At 31.2% G+C, this 15,696-nt stretch overlaps 3 protein-coding genes and 2 non-coding genes across 7 annotated transcripts; 2 read left to right on the top strand and 3 right to left on the bottom strand.

Moving 5' to 3' along the window:
- Positions 1 to 842: 842 nt before the first annotated feature.
- Positions 843 to 1,045, bottom strand: LOC132942229 (small nucleolar RNA U3). Its single transcript, XR_009664246.1, has one exon. It is a non-coding gene; the product is annotated as a small nucleolar RNA U3 (small nucleolar RNA).
- Positions 1,046 to 2,843: 1,798 nt separating this feature from the next.
- Positions 2,844 to 9,851, top strand: LOC132941919 (C-1-tetrahydrofolate synthase, cytoplasmic). 2 transcript variants are annotated; one of them, XM_061010166.1, is made up of 17 exons: positions 2,844 to 2,985; positions 4,164 to 4,350; positions 4,442 to 4,640; positions 4,762 to 4,898; positions 5,520 to 5,612; positions 5,680 to 5,821; positions 6,190 to 6,301; positions 6,361 to 6,586; positions 6,650 to 6,823; positions 7,342 to 7,478; positions 7,556 to 7,888; positions 7,980 to 8,426; positions 8,522 to 8,667; positions 8,730 to 8,983; positions 9,053 to 9,179; positions 9,377 to 9,529; positions 9,596 to 9,851. In XM_061010166.1, exons 2-17 carry the CDS (start codon positions 4,301 to 4,303, stop codon positions 9,683 to 9,685), a joined length of 2,820 nt encoding a protein of 939 aa, XP_060866149.1. In that variant the 5' UTR covers positions 2,844 to 2,985; positions 4,164 to 4,300; the 3' UTR covers positions 9,686 to 9,851. The 2 variants fall into 2 exon arrangements, with proteins under 2 accessions (XP_060866149.1, XP_060866148.1); XM_061010165.1 differs by lacking the exon at positions 2,844 to 2,985 and having other exon boundaries at positions 3,914 to 4,350.
- On the top strand, positions 3,013 to 3,215 carry LOC132942228 (small nucleolar RNA U3). The gene has a single exon (XR_009664245.1). It is a non-coding gene; the product is annotated as a small nucleolar RNA U3 (small nucleolar RNA).
- A 1,252-nt stretch (positions 9,852 to 11,103) lies between the features above and the next one.
- LOC132941920 (probable methyltransferase-like protein 15 homolog) lies at positions 11,104 to 12,580 on the bottom strand. Of its 2 annotated transcripts, XM_061010168.1 has the most exons (3): positions 11,859 to 12,580; positions 11,372 to 11,640; positions 11,104 to 11,312 (listed from the first exon to the last, which is right to left on the bottom strand). In XM_061010168.1, exons 1-3 carry the CDS (start codon positions 12,437 to 12,439, stop codon positions 11,302 to 11,304), a joined length of 861 nt encoding a protein of 286 aa, XP_060866151.1. In that variant the 5' UTR covers positions 12,440 to 12,580; the 3' UTR covers positions 11,104 to 11,301. The 2 variants fall into 2 exon arrangements, with proteins under 2 accessions (XP_060866151.1, XP_060866150.1); XM_061010167.1 differs by having other exon boundaries at positions 11,104 to 11,640.
- Positions 12,581 to 14,509: 1,929 nt separating this feature from the next.
- On the bottom strand, positions 14,510 to 15,338 carry LOC132941922 (uncharacterized). Its single transcript, XM_061010169.1, has one exon. The coding sequence runs from the start codon at positions 14,980 to 14,982 to the stop codon at positions 14,527 to 14,529; it is 456 nt and encodes a 151-aa protein (XP_060866152.1). The 5' UTR covers positions 14,983 to 15,338; the 3' UTR covers positions 14,510 to 14,526.
- Between the last annotated feature and the right edge of the window lie 358 nt (positions 15,339 to 15,696).

Here is a 15,696-nt window from a genome sequence, read left to right as displayed (position 1 = left end):
GCAATTGTTATAGTTGCAATAATTAAAAAAAAACAATTAACAGTTCACTGTTCACTTCACACTTTAATAGTTATTAGTTTGATAGTCTTAAACTCTTAAACGTAGAAGTTCATGAATAGCTTCACAGTTTTAAATTGTAAATTGTAATGTTATAGATAGATAATCATAATTACGAATCACGATATAACAAATATTTTGATAACATTGAACATTAATAATAGATAAAAACCAACAGTGTCACCAACATATTTTATTTCATGTAAAAAAACAATGGAAACCATGATATTTATCTATTCTGTGATATTATTATAATCATAAATAATATCACGCCATCCGGCCATCACGAACTAATATAGTTTACGTTTTGACAATTATTGACGCATTGAGTAATTATTTACTCCATGGTCCGAGTGCAAAAATCATTCGATTCACCACGGACTTGATTAGATGTGATTTGATTTTACCAATATTCAGATAACTTTGGACAACAGTTGGACCAGTTACTGGTGCAGTATTATTGTATTCGATTTAATTTGTACTTGTGGAATGTGGTACACATTGAGATCAAATTTTGTTTTCGTACTCGATTTAAAAAAACTGTAGCAGTGCTAGTTTTGGTGCACATTTTAGGATAAACACATCCCATAATAATTACTATTGTAAAATTGGTTTCATTCAGAAAAAATATTACATTTCAACTACTTTTTTTTTCGTTGCATTACTTACTTTAGCTCCTACTCCCTAAAAGTCTTAAAATAAGTAAGTATGCAGAAGTTACTAATATATATCAGTTTTCGTTAACAACAGCTTGTTATTTCAAGTTTAAACAATTTATAAAGTGGACCACTCAGACTGTCCACATACCTTCCAGCAAGCTGGTTGCGATCATCGTTGCTAAATGATCTTCACTGCGAACAGCAGATCACTAGCCGTCTCACGCTCTGGTAAATGGACAAATCTCATCATCGTGGCCAATGACGACTCCAGATTTGCACCTGGAGGGGACGATGCATACTACAGAAATGATCCTGTGAAGTATGATCTTAACTTATTCGCCGACGCCGGCCCGTACTTATAATGTCCGTCGGCTGCTTAACACGAGATTCCCGGAGATTGGCACATCGAATATTTGCACTAAGGGAATCGAACTCATTGACTGGAGTGTACTCAGACACACTATTTTTTTCGATTGAGTGGTCGCTTTGTTAACCGAATTCAAGTGCAGCTAATTGGACGTACCGACATCGACGGCGACGTGATTCAATGCTGCGGCACAGTGGACATTCAACGCTAGAGCTATCTAGCGGCACCCGTCGGCTTAAGTATTGAAACTAGTCGTTGTCCGCAAATCGCTGAGTGTAAATATTTTCGACCAAGATCTATACAAAACGGTGTTGTCACTCTTCTCGAAAGTATTGGATATTTTTTCGTCTTTTTAAATGCAAATATTGCGGACATTGTTCGTCAGAAACGTTAATTAGGCATATTGCTTACGTACGCGTTATGGTTTTTGAGTGTGTTTTACTCATAGATATTATAGAATAGAATATATTAATATCTATAGTCTACTCACGGTCTTAGATTATCTTACCTGTTACTTTTTTTACTTTTACTACAATATGTTAAATGGATAATTAAATATCCTTATGTAATGTATTGATGTGCATATATTATAACACTTTTTAACATTTATATAGTTATATATTATTATATCTTAGTCCATAGTAGTTGTAACTAGTATGGTATTATTGGTATTTGGTATTATGGTACCTATACTGTGTTAAATTATAGACATCCATTTTTTAATGTCTAGTTTTAAATTGAAAAGCCAACATTTTTTAATTAACATTATTTCATTTAATAAATAAAATATATAAATATTTTTGATGTATGGTGTACCTAATATAAAATATTTGATGTGATAATTGAAAAGTTCTTTTGTTAAACTTCATTGTCACTTGCAATAGTTTTTTTATTATTTATTATTATTGAGTATAAGTACAGATGTATAATCATGAACTCAGATTATTATTGTATATTTAAATTGTATCACTTCAATGCACAGATTTCTATATAGTGTAGTATAGAAATCTGTGCTTCAATGATAATAAATTAGTAATTTCCATTTTTTTTATATATTTCTTAAATATTGTCATTATTATGTTATTATGTAAAGTACATGTGCCCTTTTTGCATTTAGTTACTATATTAGGACTATTTAAGTGATTTGTTAGCACGAGTCACGAATTAAGATAATATACTTAGTACCATTGATTATACAAAATAGTATAATACTATATTATATTATCAATGTTAGTACCTATATCTTAATGAGTTTTCCACCACACTGCACCGACTGCACTGTTGGCATCTGGTGCACATAATGTATGTTCCATCTGGAATACTGGTGCGCACTGGTTGACATTTTTTATATTTCACCTCACTACACTCGGCCAGTTTCTTGCACTGAGTGCATTGATAGTTGCACGATCTCCAGTCGACGGTGGGCTTTATCATTTTCCTGATAAATATCAAAGCACAGAATAGATGAAATATATTCTGTGACCAAAGTACCCATCAAATATTTTATTATCTTTATATATCGGTGATAAGTATTGATTTTGTGTTTCATCTACACTTGCACCCAGGACGACTATCAGTGACCTATATCAGTGCAACCTGGGTGCAACAGTGCGGTATGGTGGAAAACGCTATTAATTCGTGTTTGTTAGTGATATGTTGATAGCCGTCTATAGATGGCTCTGTCGTCAAACACTCAATGAAACGCGTCGTAGTCGACGCTTTTTCAGAATATTTAATAATGTTTTCTTATATTCCGTAATCCGAACTGACAACGTAATCGTCGAAAACGATTTGTCAGGTTATTTTCCAGTTAATAAGTTCGGTTCCTATCGTTCATTCATGTCAAAATCCGATGTGCCAATCTCCGGGAATCTCGTGTTAAGCAGCCGACGGACATTATAAGTACGGGCCGGCGTCGGCGAATAAGTTAAGATCATACTTCACAGGATCATTTCTGTAGTATGCATCGTCCCCTCCAGGTGCAAATCTGGAGTCGTCATCAGCCACGATGATGAGACTTGTCCATGTACCAGAGCGTGAGACGGCTAGTGATCTGCTGTTCGCAGTGAAGATCATTTAGCAACGATGATCGCAACCAGCTTGCTGGAAGGTATATGGACAGTCTGAGTGGTCCACTTTTAAGAATGGTTTAATTTTCAAATGTTGAAAATTTTTTTTAATTCGATCATTCCAATTAGTTCTATATAATTTATAACTTTTATTTAGCTAATAAACTATACGATACTTATTACTTAGTCCGTGTTTAATAACTTTTAAGTTATAATAAAATATAAATTTATAATAATAGTACTATTTGTACATTGAAATAATTTTTAAAAAAAGAAGGTACATTAAAAACAATTTAAATATAAACATTATCAGCACGTTCGCTATTAATATGAGCTGATAGCACGGTTATTATCCAATATCTATACTAGTCAGAAATTACATTATTGCATTACTTCTTTGTTAAAACGATAATTATGTTGCAATTAGAGATTTCGATTTTTATTACAACAAATAATTAATAATAAAACATTAGAACGGTCTAAAATAAAAAGAATTGAATTACTTAAACGTCTTAACGGATAAAAAATACCTTATTAAATATTATTAAGTACATTATAAAATATAAATACAGGAACAAATAGTGGAATGTTGTTGATGTGGTGATGAACCTTGAAAACTCAAGAAGACTAAAGATTGAAGAAGAAAAAATACAATATAAATTACAATAACGTAATTAAATTTTATAATTGCGTATAAATACGAATATTATAATCATCGATTTTCTAGCGATAAAACCTGCTTCTGTAATAACATGATTAAAAATAATGGCCTCTAGTATTTTAATACAACATTTTGATTGTTGAACCATAATTATCAGAATTTGATTTTAAATTTTAATGTTAATACTATTCATATGCTGGACCGGGCAGCAGTGGGAAAAAATATTTAAATTTACATAATAGGACGCATACATTATACCGGCAAGCAGATAACGCGATTTCCATTTTATTGATAACGAGCAACAGGTGGACCGTGGTAATCCCAAATTAATTATTTTCAAACCTTTGCAGTTTGCAGCTCGTCCATCATTCTTTAGAATCCTTCATTCCTTCTATTTGCACTTCAATCAGTCGACAGTCGCATACACTATACTCGTATTAATTGTATTTCCTTCCCATTCATTTTACTGTCGGCACTCTTCAGCGTCATGTCCGAAGAAGTTGTTGCAAAAGTACTGTCCGGTACTGAATTGTCCAAGTAAGTTGAAAATTTAACTACCTACGATTAAAGTTTGTGCTTAGTTTCATATTTTGATACACTTACTAATATGTTCCTCATTATGAATTAGGGAAACGAAAAGCGACTTAAAAAAACTAACGGCTGCACTTGCTGAACATTTTAATGGGTTTAAAGTTCATCTCGTTATTGTTCAAGTAGGAGGACGTGATGATTCCAATGTCTATATCAGGCAGAAAATTAAGTCTGCGGCCGAAGTGGGTGTCGAAGCATCACATGTACAGTATCCCAAGACAATCACTCAAAATGAGGTGTGCATTATTATGGTTTTAAATTTCATTAAACTATGTTTCAATTGAACCAGTTACAAAATATTTGTACCTACATAACCATTATCATAAAATAATTATGTTGTTTGCTTATGTTGATTAGTTATTGTCAGAAATCAACAAATACAACAGTGATTCATCCGTTCATGGTATTATTGTTCAAATGCCGTTAGACTGTATAGAAAATATCGATTCACATTTGATCACCAACGCTGTTTCTCCTGAAAAGGACGTTGATGGGTAAATTTTCATATTATATACATATTGTATCTAAAGCCGACTGATCCCTTATATATTAAGATCACTCTTTTTAATTTAGGCCAATTAAATAAAAAAAATGTAAGTTATATAGACAAATTGTCATCTATTCAGTATGGGTTTAAACAATATTATTACTGTAGTATTCAATAGTACCCAGTAGGTTCAATATTATGAATAACTATATCAATAATTTATTATAATATTCAATGTATACTTATAATGAATAGAGCTCGGATATTTATATTTTTTTTCGCACAGCCAGAATTACACCAGAGTTTGATATAAATTTGATTCATGGAGTCTAGATAACAAATAGGCACATTTTGGTCATTAACATCCGAGCTCTAATAATGAATAACTATTGATCTATTACAGACTACATACATATAAATGTTTTATGTTTTTACCTTATCTATGCTATACTGCTGTTATTGGTAAATAACTATTGTTATTAAAAAACAATTGTTGGGCACCTTGATTAGTGTTATTTAAAACAATTTGTCAGGACCTAAATTTGCCGTCAGTCTATCCCTATCTAAAGTCTTAAAATTATTTGAAAGATATTTTAAATATTTTATGTATCTTTGTTTATGCACATAGTTTAAACATTGTTAATGAAGGTCGCGTAGCCATTGGTGATCTAACTGGTCTCATTCCTTGCACTCCAAATGGTGTTATTCAACTAATCAAAAGGTAAAAAAAGTTTACCATTTAAATTATATAATCCTAATTATTTATATATTGTTAATTATAATTCCAGAAGTGGGATTGAAATTTCTGGAACAAGAGCTGTGGTATTGGGTCGCAGTAAAATTGTTGGGGCACCTGTAGCTAGTTTACTTTTATGGCATAATGCTACTGTTACAATTTGTCATTCCAAAACTAAGGACATTGAAAATGAAGTATGTTTAAAAAGTCAAGTATAATATAATTTTTTATGAGCATAGATAAATACAAATCTACCTTTTTTTTTATTTTTGTCTTCACATGATTTAAAAACAAACCACATTTTGTTTATAAATTAATAATATTTTTTTTTACCAAGAGTTTCAAAACGATTATTAGCTATAATAATAGTATATGATAGTATATAGTATACTATAGTATGCATGTTGATAATTTAACATTTACATATATATTTTTTAATAACTAGTTTATCTGGTTACATTATATTATTATTATTGTAACAATTATTTTTCTTTTAAAAATAAAATTTATTTTCCATCTATAAACAATTCAAACTCCACTAAATAATAGGTACTGTATTTAGGTATCCAAAGCAGATATTTTGGTGGTTGCTATTGGCAAACCAGAATTTGTTCATGGTTCATGGATAAAACCTGGAGCAGTAGTTATAGATTGTGGTATCAATTCTCTTCCAGGTAATTATCCTTATAAGTTTGACAATTTAATTTGTGTAAAATGTTTACCTTCTACTTAGACTCTTCAAAAAAGTCTGGTTACCGTTTGGTTGGAGATGTTCACTACGCATCAACATCTCTAAGAGCATCCGCCATAACACCAGTGCCTGGTGGTGTTGGACCTATGACTGTTGCTATGTTGCTATCAAATACTGTACAAGCAGCTACAAAGGTTGCAAACATTATCTACAAAACCCAATGGAATTTAGACATACTTCCACTAAAACTTCAAAGACCAGTGCCTAGGTAAAGTCGATAATTATGTTATGTTCTCTCACAAAAGTTAAAAATATTTTCTTTTTTTTCCAGTGATATTGAAATTGCTAGAAGTCAAGAACCAAAGAATATAATGGTGTTGGCCAAAGAAATAGGTCTAAACGAATCTGAAGTGATTTTGTATGGTAATAAAAAGGCTAAAATTTGTATATCCACTTTAGACCGTCTAAAGAACATAAAAAACGGAAAATATATTGTTGTTACTGGGTATGTAAATATAATTCTTTTTTTGTCACTTCATTTAGAAATCTTTGATAAACTGTTTTTATAAACCATTTTAATGATTAATGCTAAAAATAGTAATATACTGTCAGCAGTCAGCATACATAACAAAATTTAAATATGTCTTCATTTATGTTTATAATTTATATATTATAAATGTATAACTTACTATTTTTTTTTAATAATTTTTTTTTATTACCACACAGTGATTATAATATTAATAATATAAACTATTGAGAAACATTAAGGGGAGACAAATTATAAATAAAATATTTTAATTTTATAATAGTATATTATGTATAGCAATAATTCATGTAAATATTAATACTACCTATTTAGTATTTATCTTGTTTCTAATTAATGATTTATTAAATAAATAATTTTAATATATATTTAACTTATTCATTGTGTTTGAGTTCAAATCTCTTTCTAGAATAGAAGCTAAATCAATAGGATACTTTGTTTTATGATGAAATATTCTAATGTAAAAATATATATTTCAGTATCACACCAACATCTTTCGGTGAAGGCAAGAGCACAACAACAGTAGGTCTCGTTCAAGCGTTAGCAGCACACTCTAAAAGAAATACTATTGCATGTTTGAGACAACCCTCACAAGGACCAACATTTGGAATTAAAGGTTTTTGAATATATTAGTAAATTTCACTTATTGGTTTTGGATTAAAATTGGTTTTGTTTATCAACTGCTTTTATTAGGTGGTGCGGCCGGCGGTGGTTATTCTCAAGTAATACCAATGGAAGATTTCAACCTCCATCTGACTGGTGATATACACGCAGTTACAGCTGCAAACAATTTGATGGCTGCACAAATTGATGCTCGTATGTTCCATGAGGCTACCCAAAAAGACCAAGCCTTATATGATCGTCTTGTACCAACTGTGAATGGTGTACGTAAGTTCTCTCCAATACAACTGAACAGGTTAAAGAAGCTTGGAATTGACAAAACTGACCCGTCAACGTTGACTGCTGAAGAAATTGCTTCTTTTTCCAGGCTAAATATTGATCCAGATACTATATCATGGAATAGAGGTAAATATTAAATAATATTCATGTATGGTATTATATTTTAAACTATGATTTATTTGACTAAGTTCATAAGAATAATATTTCCCACTTTTAGTAATGGATACAAATGATCGTTTTTTGCGTAAAATTACAATTGGCCAGTCACCAACTGAGAAAAACCATACTCGGCAAACATGTTTTGATATATCTGTGGCTAGTGAAATCATGGCCATTCTGGCTCTGGCCAAAGATGCCAGCGATTTAAAAGAAAGGCTATCACGTATAGTAGTTGCCCAAGATAAGAATATGTGTCATTTTACATCAAGTAATGATGTCACTGCAGATGACTTAGGTATGACTGGTGCAATGGCTGTGCTTTTGAAAGATGCTATTAATCCAACGTTAATGCAAACACTTGAGGGGACCCCAGTACTGGTGCATGCTGGCCCATTTGCCAATATTGCTCATGGTGCGTCATCTATTGTAGCAGATTTGCTTGCTTCTAAACTAGTAGGTCCCGATGGCTTTGTTGTTACTGAAGCCGGTTTTGGATCAGATATTGGTAAGTCTAAAATAAAAAAAAGGGACAACTAAACAAGAAAATCATATAATTATGACAGTTAACAAATTTAAAATTCTGAATGAATTTTTTTATAGGAATGGAAAAATTTTTCAACATAAAAACCAGATATTCTGGTCTTTTGCCAAGTACCATAGTGTTAGTGTGTACTGTTAGGGCTTTAAGAATGCATGGTGGTGGAGCTATCAATCCCAATGTCTCTGTCACGCCAGTAGAAAAAGAAGTAACTGTGTTTTGTTCGACTTGTTTGTAAGATTGTCTAATGCCATTAATTTTTTATAACAGGAAGCATTGATTAAAGGCGTGGCAAATTTGCAAAAGCACATCAGCAATAGTGTCAAGTTTGGTGTTCCTGTAGTTGTAGCCATAAACGCTATGAAGGCTGACACTGAAAACGAATGGAAAATTGTTAGAGATGCGAGTCTACAGGCAGGTGCAATGGATGCGGTTGTGAGCACCCACTGGGAAAATGGTGGGTCTGGAGCTATCAAATTAGCTGAGACTGTTATTAACGCCAGTCAACAACCCCAAGAATTCAAGTAATCTACAATACGGTTTCTGTAAAATTGTCTTTCCGTAAAATGTTAAATTTTTGTTTTAAAATGTAGATTTTTGTATGACCTGAATATGCCACTGCAGCTCAAGATTGAAACTATTGCTAAAGAAATGTACGGTGCACAATCTGTGGAGTTTAATGAAAAAGTTTTAAACAAATTGAATACATACGAATCTAAGGTGTTAATTCATGTCATATTTATCAATTTAATAATTTCTTAATATGCCAAGAAAAATAATTTTTCTATAGTATGAAATGCATCATAATATTCAATTTAAGTATGCCCTTATGGAATCGAGAATCTATTACATATTATACACCCACTCTAAACATTTTTCTCATCATTAAATAATATGTGTTTTAAAATACTATTAAGGGTTATGGGAAGTTACCAGTTTGTGTGGCAAAAACAGCGTTGTCATTAAGCGGAGATCCAAATCTAAAAGGTGTACCTACAAACTTCACTCTACCAATAGCGGATGTCTATGTATCTGCTGGTGCCGGATTCATTGTTACAATAGCCGGAGAAGTAATTCATAATATTTTGTCAAAATAATTAATAAAATTAATAAATCATTTTTTTTTTTAAATATAGATATCCAAAATGCCCGGCTTGTCTACTCGTCCAAGTATCTACGATATTGACTTGAATACTGAAACAGGAGAAATTATTGGTCTATTTTAGTAAATCCATTATACAGTACCGATCTAGTGCCATACAAATTCTTGTTAAAACACAAGTATCATTATTACATTTTTATTGTAATTATTAAATTTTAATTGTTTTCTTTTTTGTATTTTTAAAACTTTTAAATAAATACATTATGGCATTTACCATAAATTTCATATTACATCACACATTTTATTTATTATATCACAATTTAATCTGATATCGTATAACTGAAGAACTTATAGTTTTTATTACTTTTAAAATATAGAGCCAAGTTTGTAACATAAAAAATGCTTGGTTGACTTTTTTTTAAATATCAAATAATACCATAACTCAGTTTTTGGGTCTAAGTCTGTTGTGTTATAAAATAATCATTAATTATAAATGCTTTTTATGTAGTAAGAATTTGACATGTCAATTGATTTTTAACAGTGAGCTAATCGTCCCTTAAATATGAATTAGTTGCCCATGATTGATACATTAAATTATTTAATTTTTCGTGCAACCTGGCATTAGTTTTGCAAATTAAATTTGGTTGTGTTACTGTACAAATTCAGTACACTTATAATTTACAATAAGTGTACTGAATTTTTATTGGAAATATTTTCACGGCAAAATAAACCTTTTTAGTATCTGGTATTGCCATCTCGAGTTTACAATTTACAGGAAATTCTTACAAGATATTGTAAACCCAAAATAAATTGAACACAATTTTTGAATACCAGTGATATACAGATTCTATATCATACATACATTAGTAATTAAAACTTGGTGATGACTAGAACTAGTATGTAATAAGTTATGACTTAGGTCACGGTGGTCCAACCCTTTATAGTTGGTGGGCCAATTTACGCTTTAATAAATACACTGGGGGCCGCCAAAAGATCTTTCTCTTCCACGAGAATACAGATTCACAGTGGCTGCTATACGAACACGATACCTACATACGTACATAGCGAGCTGAATTTTATCATGGTTTTGGATGTTACTCATTGCACGTATATCTACATTTTATGGTAATTTTCAGTTTTGATCATTTTTTTGTAACAGTTCATTCAGTTTTATAATGTAATTTTTACTTTTAATGCTTATTAACACATTAAACGCCAATGTCAATTTTACATAATATGCGTACAAGTGGCCGCTGTAATTTGACTTGCTGACGCCCGTTGGCACTAGTAAAATTGGTAGATTTTAAGTAAGTCTTACACTAATGAATGCCCTATACAAATCTTAAATGTGTTCTGCTATAGCTGCTCAATAAAGAATTAATACAAAACAGGTTACTGTATGTCAGAAATGCATTAACACAGGCCACGGGTACTTGTTACTCATGTCAACGTGTTAAAGGGTTTTGTTTCTGATCACCAACATTTTTTTTAGTGTTATTTTAGTTTTATCCAATTAATGTGCATGTAAATGAAATAATACTATTTTAAGAATAATTATATTTAATCTACAAAAATAAGATGACAAAATCTAACAAAAACTAGTCCTATTTGATGCGAATGGCCGCCCTGAGACGTGCTGATCTGCTTCTAGGATTTGATTCAACCTCTTCAACACTTGGAGTGATCACGTGCTTGTGGATTTGATGCCAACAACTGTCATTAACCACATCCATAAACTCTTTATCGTAGGCCTGCATGGGGTTAATATACTTCAAGGGTAGAGTGTTAGCCATATTTTCATTGATATTACCCTGAATATGCCGTTTCACTATGGTGTCTTCGAGAGAATGAAAAGCAACCGTCACCATGACTCCGCCCATTTTCAAATAATGGCTCGCCAACACTATACTGTGGTTGATCTCGTTCAATTCATTGTTGACAAATATGCGTAACGCTTGGAACACTTTGGTAGCCGGATGAGATGGCCTATGCAACATGTCGCTTCTCATCTCATTATCACAAACATTTTGCACAAGCTCACAAAAATCACGTGTAGTTTTTAGTGGCTTAAATAAATACCTAAAGTACAGAAATAGGTAGATAAATTATAAATTACCAATTCAAACCAGAACGTTTAAATATTTTATGTTAATTGTCAATATAATTAAATGAATAACCTAAATAGTGAGAATTAAAATTGGTTAAAATATTTATTGCACTCAACTAAATTTTTAACTTCTAAAAACATGAATTTATTGATATAAAAACTATAACTAAATAGTAATTAGGAATTGTACCTTGCTTCGATTACAGCATTTGCAATTTTTTTTGATTGTTTTTCCTCTCCGTATACTTTAAATATTTTATAAAGATCTGATTGATCAGCTTTCGCTAACACTTCTGCTGCTGTAATTGTCTGTTCTTCGGGGTCCATTCGCATATCTAAAGGGCCATTCTTACTAATTGAAAAGCCTCTGGAAGCCGTATCAAATTGCATAGAAGAAGCACCAAAATCAAATAAAATACCATCGAAGCTATTCATTTTGCATCCTAAATTTTTTAACAGAACTGGCAAATCACTAAATTTACCCTTCAAAGGTATCACTCTGTTTGGATAACGTTCAGAAAGTTGTTTTGCCATGGCACATGCAGTTGGGTCTCTGTCCAAACAATAAACAACTGTTGTATCATTTTCTTGCAGAATCCTTTCTGTATGTCCCCCAGCACCGAATGTCATGTCTATGATGTTGTGGCCCTTCTGCGGTGATAGATAACTAATTGCTTCTTCGAGCAGTACTGGCTTGTGAGGCCTGCTGTTGTGTTGGCGTACTAATTTTGTCCTTGATTTTGTTAAAAGTTGTCTTAAAAAAGCCTTCATTTTGATTATTTAAAATATCTAGAGATTCTCTGGACAATACAACCGTGCAATGTTGAACACTGAGCCCGGAAGCTGTAGATTGGATTGAACGCTTGTATTTGTTGCAGTAGTGGTTGTCTGCCAAACGTTTGAGGGACTCGTATTTTTTTATGCACTTTGTAGAATCCCCACGAAAAGAATCACCAGAGCTGAAAGCCGCTCCCACTTCTTTGCGGATGTGTTCACCTAGATCTCTAAGCAATACATGAAATAGTTAATACCAATCATATTATTTTGCAAATTCAGTTATGAAATGTTTATGTAAGCGCTAAAGCGCATACATTCGAAATAATAAAGATAAACATAAAAAGCAAAGATTTAACTACCTGCCGGTCTTACTGGGGTCCAACGGCCATTGCTTCAACAGTTTTAAGTAGTTTTTATAGAGGTTGGCCATCTGAAATGACAAATTGTTATTGCACATAGGCCGATCAGTGATATCATTGGTAATGAACAATATGAAATAAAAATGATTAATATTACCTATTCTGAGACTGTGTTTGTGCCTTGCTGCTCACGGTGTTGGCCAAACTTTTATTAATGACTTTCCTAGTTTCCGATGTTTTTGTACTTCAATAAACGAAAAGACGACAACAATTAAGAAGAATGTCTATGCATTAAATTTCAAGCTTTTAAATGTTGCACAACACAGCGTAAAATTACTGAAGTTGTATTAGTCGTAACTCATAAATACTAAATGGTAAATACGATCCGGTATAAATGTGTAATCACATTGTGTGTAATACAGAATATGTCTGAAGCATAATACCTATGGTATAGATAATATGGATAATAAATAATAATATATTATCATACTATCACAGAAGTTTGGTAGTACCATTGAAGTGTGGCAGGTGGCGACACTAATAGCACGGGAACAAGCGACCTGTTAGTACTCAGTAGGCTGTAACAGTGTAACTATTATAATATAACCAGACACCTGTAAATAGTAATCAACCTGTTATATCATTTTGCATACATCTAAAATCTAAATATCCATTTTTTTTTTTTATAATTATATTCCATGATGTAGTCATGTAGAACACATGAGAAATTGTAAAAGATCTCTGTAAACTGTAAAATAATAAATTGTTGTAAAGTTACAACATACAAGTGTTAAGTACTCAAGTACTCAAGTACTTCCTCTTTATTTATAAGTAGTTTGTTAAATGATTTTTATTAATTAATATTTATTTTATTACTTGGCTAAATGTTTTTGTTTTTTATTTTTCCCTTGCTGTGTTTTCTTAGTCATTATAAGTTGCTAATATCATAATATGCAAAATTAGTATTAAATTAATAAAATTGGTTATTTATAATTATTCTATAGACTATAACTCCTTCAGAATTTCAGTTATTAAATATATTAAATTGATCATATTTAAAACAAATATATTATCGAGAAATTGAGTGTATTATGTTTTAAGTATCTTCCAGTATACTATTATCTTAAAACAAGTAACCTATAATATATGGTTTTACTTTAATTTCAGCTAAACATTTTGGCCATTTTGCTACAGAAACTTTAACAGAGACACAGAGTCGGCCATGTGAAAAGTGACCATAGACAAAATATAAATATGTGTATTATACCTATGGTGGTGACTATGGTTGATGACCATTCACTAATATTATGTTTAAATTATCTAGGTTTCAACAATTATGTTAGGTTATTTCTCAAAACTGCCTCAAAATTAAATAAAACATTCCATAAAATACCAATTTTTAGATTTCAAATTATGCTGAATTGTGCATGTATTAAGACATAGTTTAATTAATTTCAAAATTAAATTTTATTCGTGCAAGAAAATGTATTTAAGACAAAAAAAAAAATTACAATGTTAATAATTAATGAAACAAATTTTGCAATTAAATTTATAATTGAATTTATTAAAATAACTATGTCCAACTTTCCAATCTTCTTTGTCATAACTTTTGAGTAAGACACTCAAAATTAAGTAAGAAGTCAATTTGTTTTCGAGTAAAATTAAATGTAAAAATACATTTTTAGTTAAGTAATAAAATAAAAAATTAATAGCATTCATTTATTAGTTTTTACATGCCATGTCCCAACGGAATACATCTAAATTAGTCGATTTAGTTAAAGAATCATTTTTTATACATTTCAATTTTGCAAACAAGTTGGATGTCTCGTCATTTTTGCAGAATACCGTGAATTGAAAATCCTGTTGAGCTTTTGTAACAAGTTGAGCAGCATATCCTTTCCTTCGTCTTGATTGAATTGTATACACAAAATCCAGAATATTTGGATTTTTCTGTCGTCTCAGTGGGTCGAAATCGCATTTTGAAAGTAAGAGGATTGATGCAGCAGATTCTTCAGACGTTGTTTCATATAAAATTAATACATGCAAATTACGGCTCTTATTTACGGTATACCAACCGATTATAAATTTTAAATCTGAATCGATTTCACTTTTATATTTATCAACAAACTTTTTTACAAAATCGATTGCGGGAACGCCATAAAGTTTTTTGATAGACATTCTTATTGTTAATTAAAATTTTATTTCAAATTATCAAAATATTTACGTTTATAAGCACTTGTTAACTAAGTATATTATATTCGTAGGTAATACAATATAATATAACATATTATGTGATGTAACGTCTAACGTGTTATAGTGCTCCGTTTAGTCTGTACACCGCGATGTCAGTTATAACTTGTATAGTAGGTAGTTGTACTGTTTTCCGTACCGACGTGTGTATTTTTTATTCTTTCAGACTTTCACTGTTGAGTATGCGAGTTTGTTCAGTGACTACATACAATAATAATTATTAATTATACAAATACTATATAAAATATAAACGACGAGACATTTAAAATTGAAATACTCAATGATAAGAGTCGCTGATGATATAGGTACCAACTACCTAGTTCACACGAAAAATGTGGTGGTCACAGGTGGATGTCTATCAAATATTGTGTACATAAGTTGCATATGTCAGCCCCTTTATATAATTATTTTTATTTTATTATAGTACCTACCCAGTAGCGTAGCCAGGGGGTGGCTAAGGGGGCTATAGCCCCCCCCTATTGACCGTGTTGATCTTAGAATTTTATCAAGATTAATAAAAAAATAAAAAGTGTAAATAAAAGACATATTGTATTTGTATACTTAGCCCCGCCCATACAAAATTCCTGGCTACGCCACTGTACCTACCTGCCTGGTAAATACGTGGCAAATGATCATCATAAA

Source organism: Metopolophium dirhodum, chromosome 3 (genome assembly GCF_019925205.1).
Source record: "Metopolophium dirhodum isolate CAU chromosome 3, ASM1992520v1, whole genome shotgun sequence".
NCBI classification, from domain to species: Eukaryota; Metazoa; Arthropoda; class Insecta; order Hemiptera; family Aphididae; genus Metopolophium; species Metopolophium dirhodum.
This window is presented reverse-complemented; position numbering and strand designations above follow the sequence as displayed.

Bases quoted from the DNA above. Each gene is read 5' to 3' on its own strand.
- LOC132941922 (XM_061010169.1), bottom strand. From the start codon at position 14,982: ATGTCTATCAAAAAACTTTATGGCGTTCCCGCAATCGATTTTGTAAAA.
- LOC132941920 (XM_061010167.1), bottom strand. From the start codon at position 12,439: ATGAAGGCTTTTTTAAGACAACTTTTAACAAAATCAAGGACAAAATTA. The intron at 11,641-11,858 runs GTACAATTCCTA...TCTGTACTTTAG, and splicing joins AATGCTGTAATCGAAGCAAG to GTATTTATTTAAGCCACTAA.
- LOC132941919 (XM_061010166.1), top strand. From the start codon at position 4,301: ATGTCCGAAGAAGTTGTTGCAAAAGTACTGTCCGGTACTGAATTGTCC. The intron at 6,302-6,360 runs GTAATTATCCTT...CCTTCTACTTAG, and splicing joins TGGTATCAATTCTCTTCCAG to ACTCTTCAAAAAAGTCTGGT. The intron at 7,479-7,555 runs GTTTTTGAATAT...TGCTTTTATTAG, and splicing joins ACCAACATTTGGAATTAAAG to GTGGTGCGGCCGGCGGTGGT.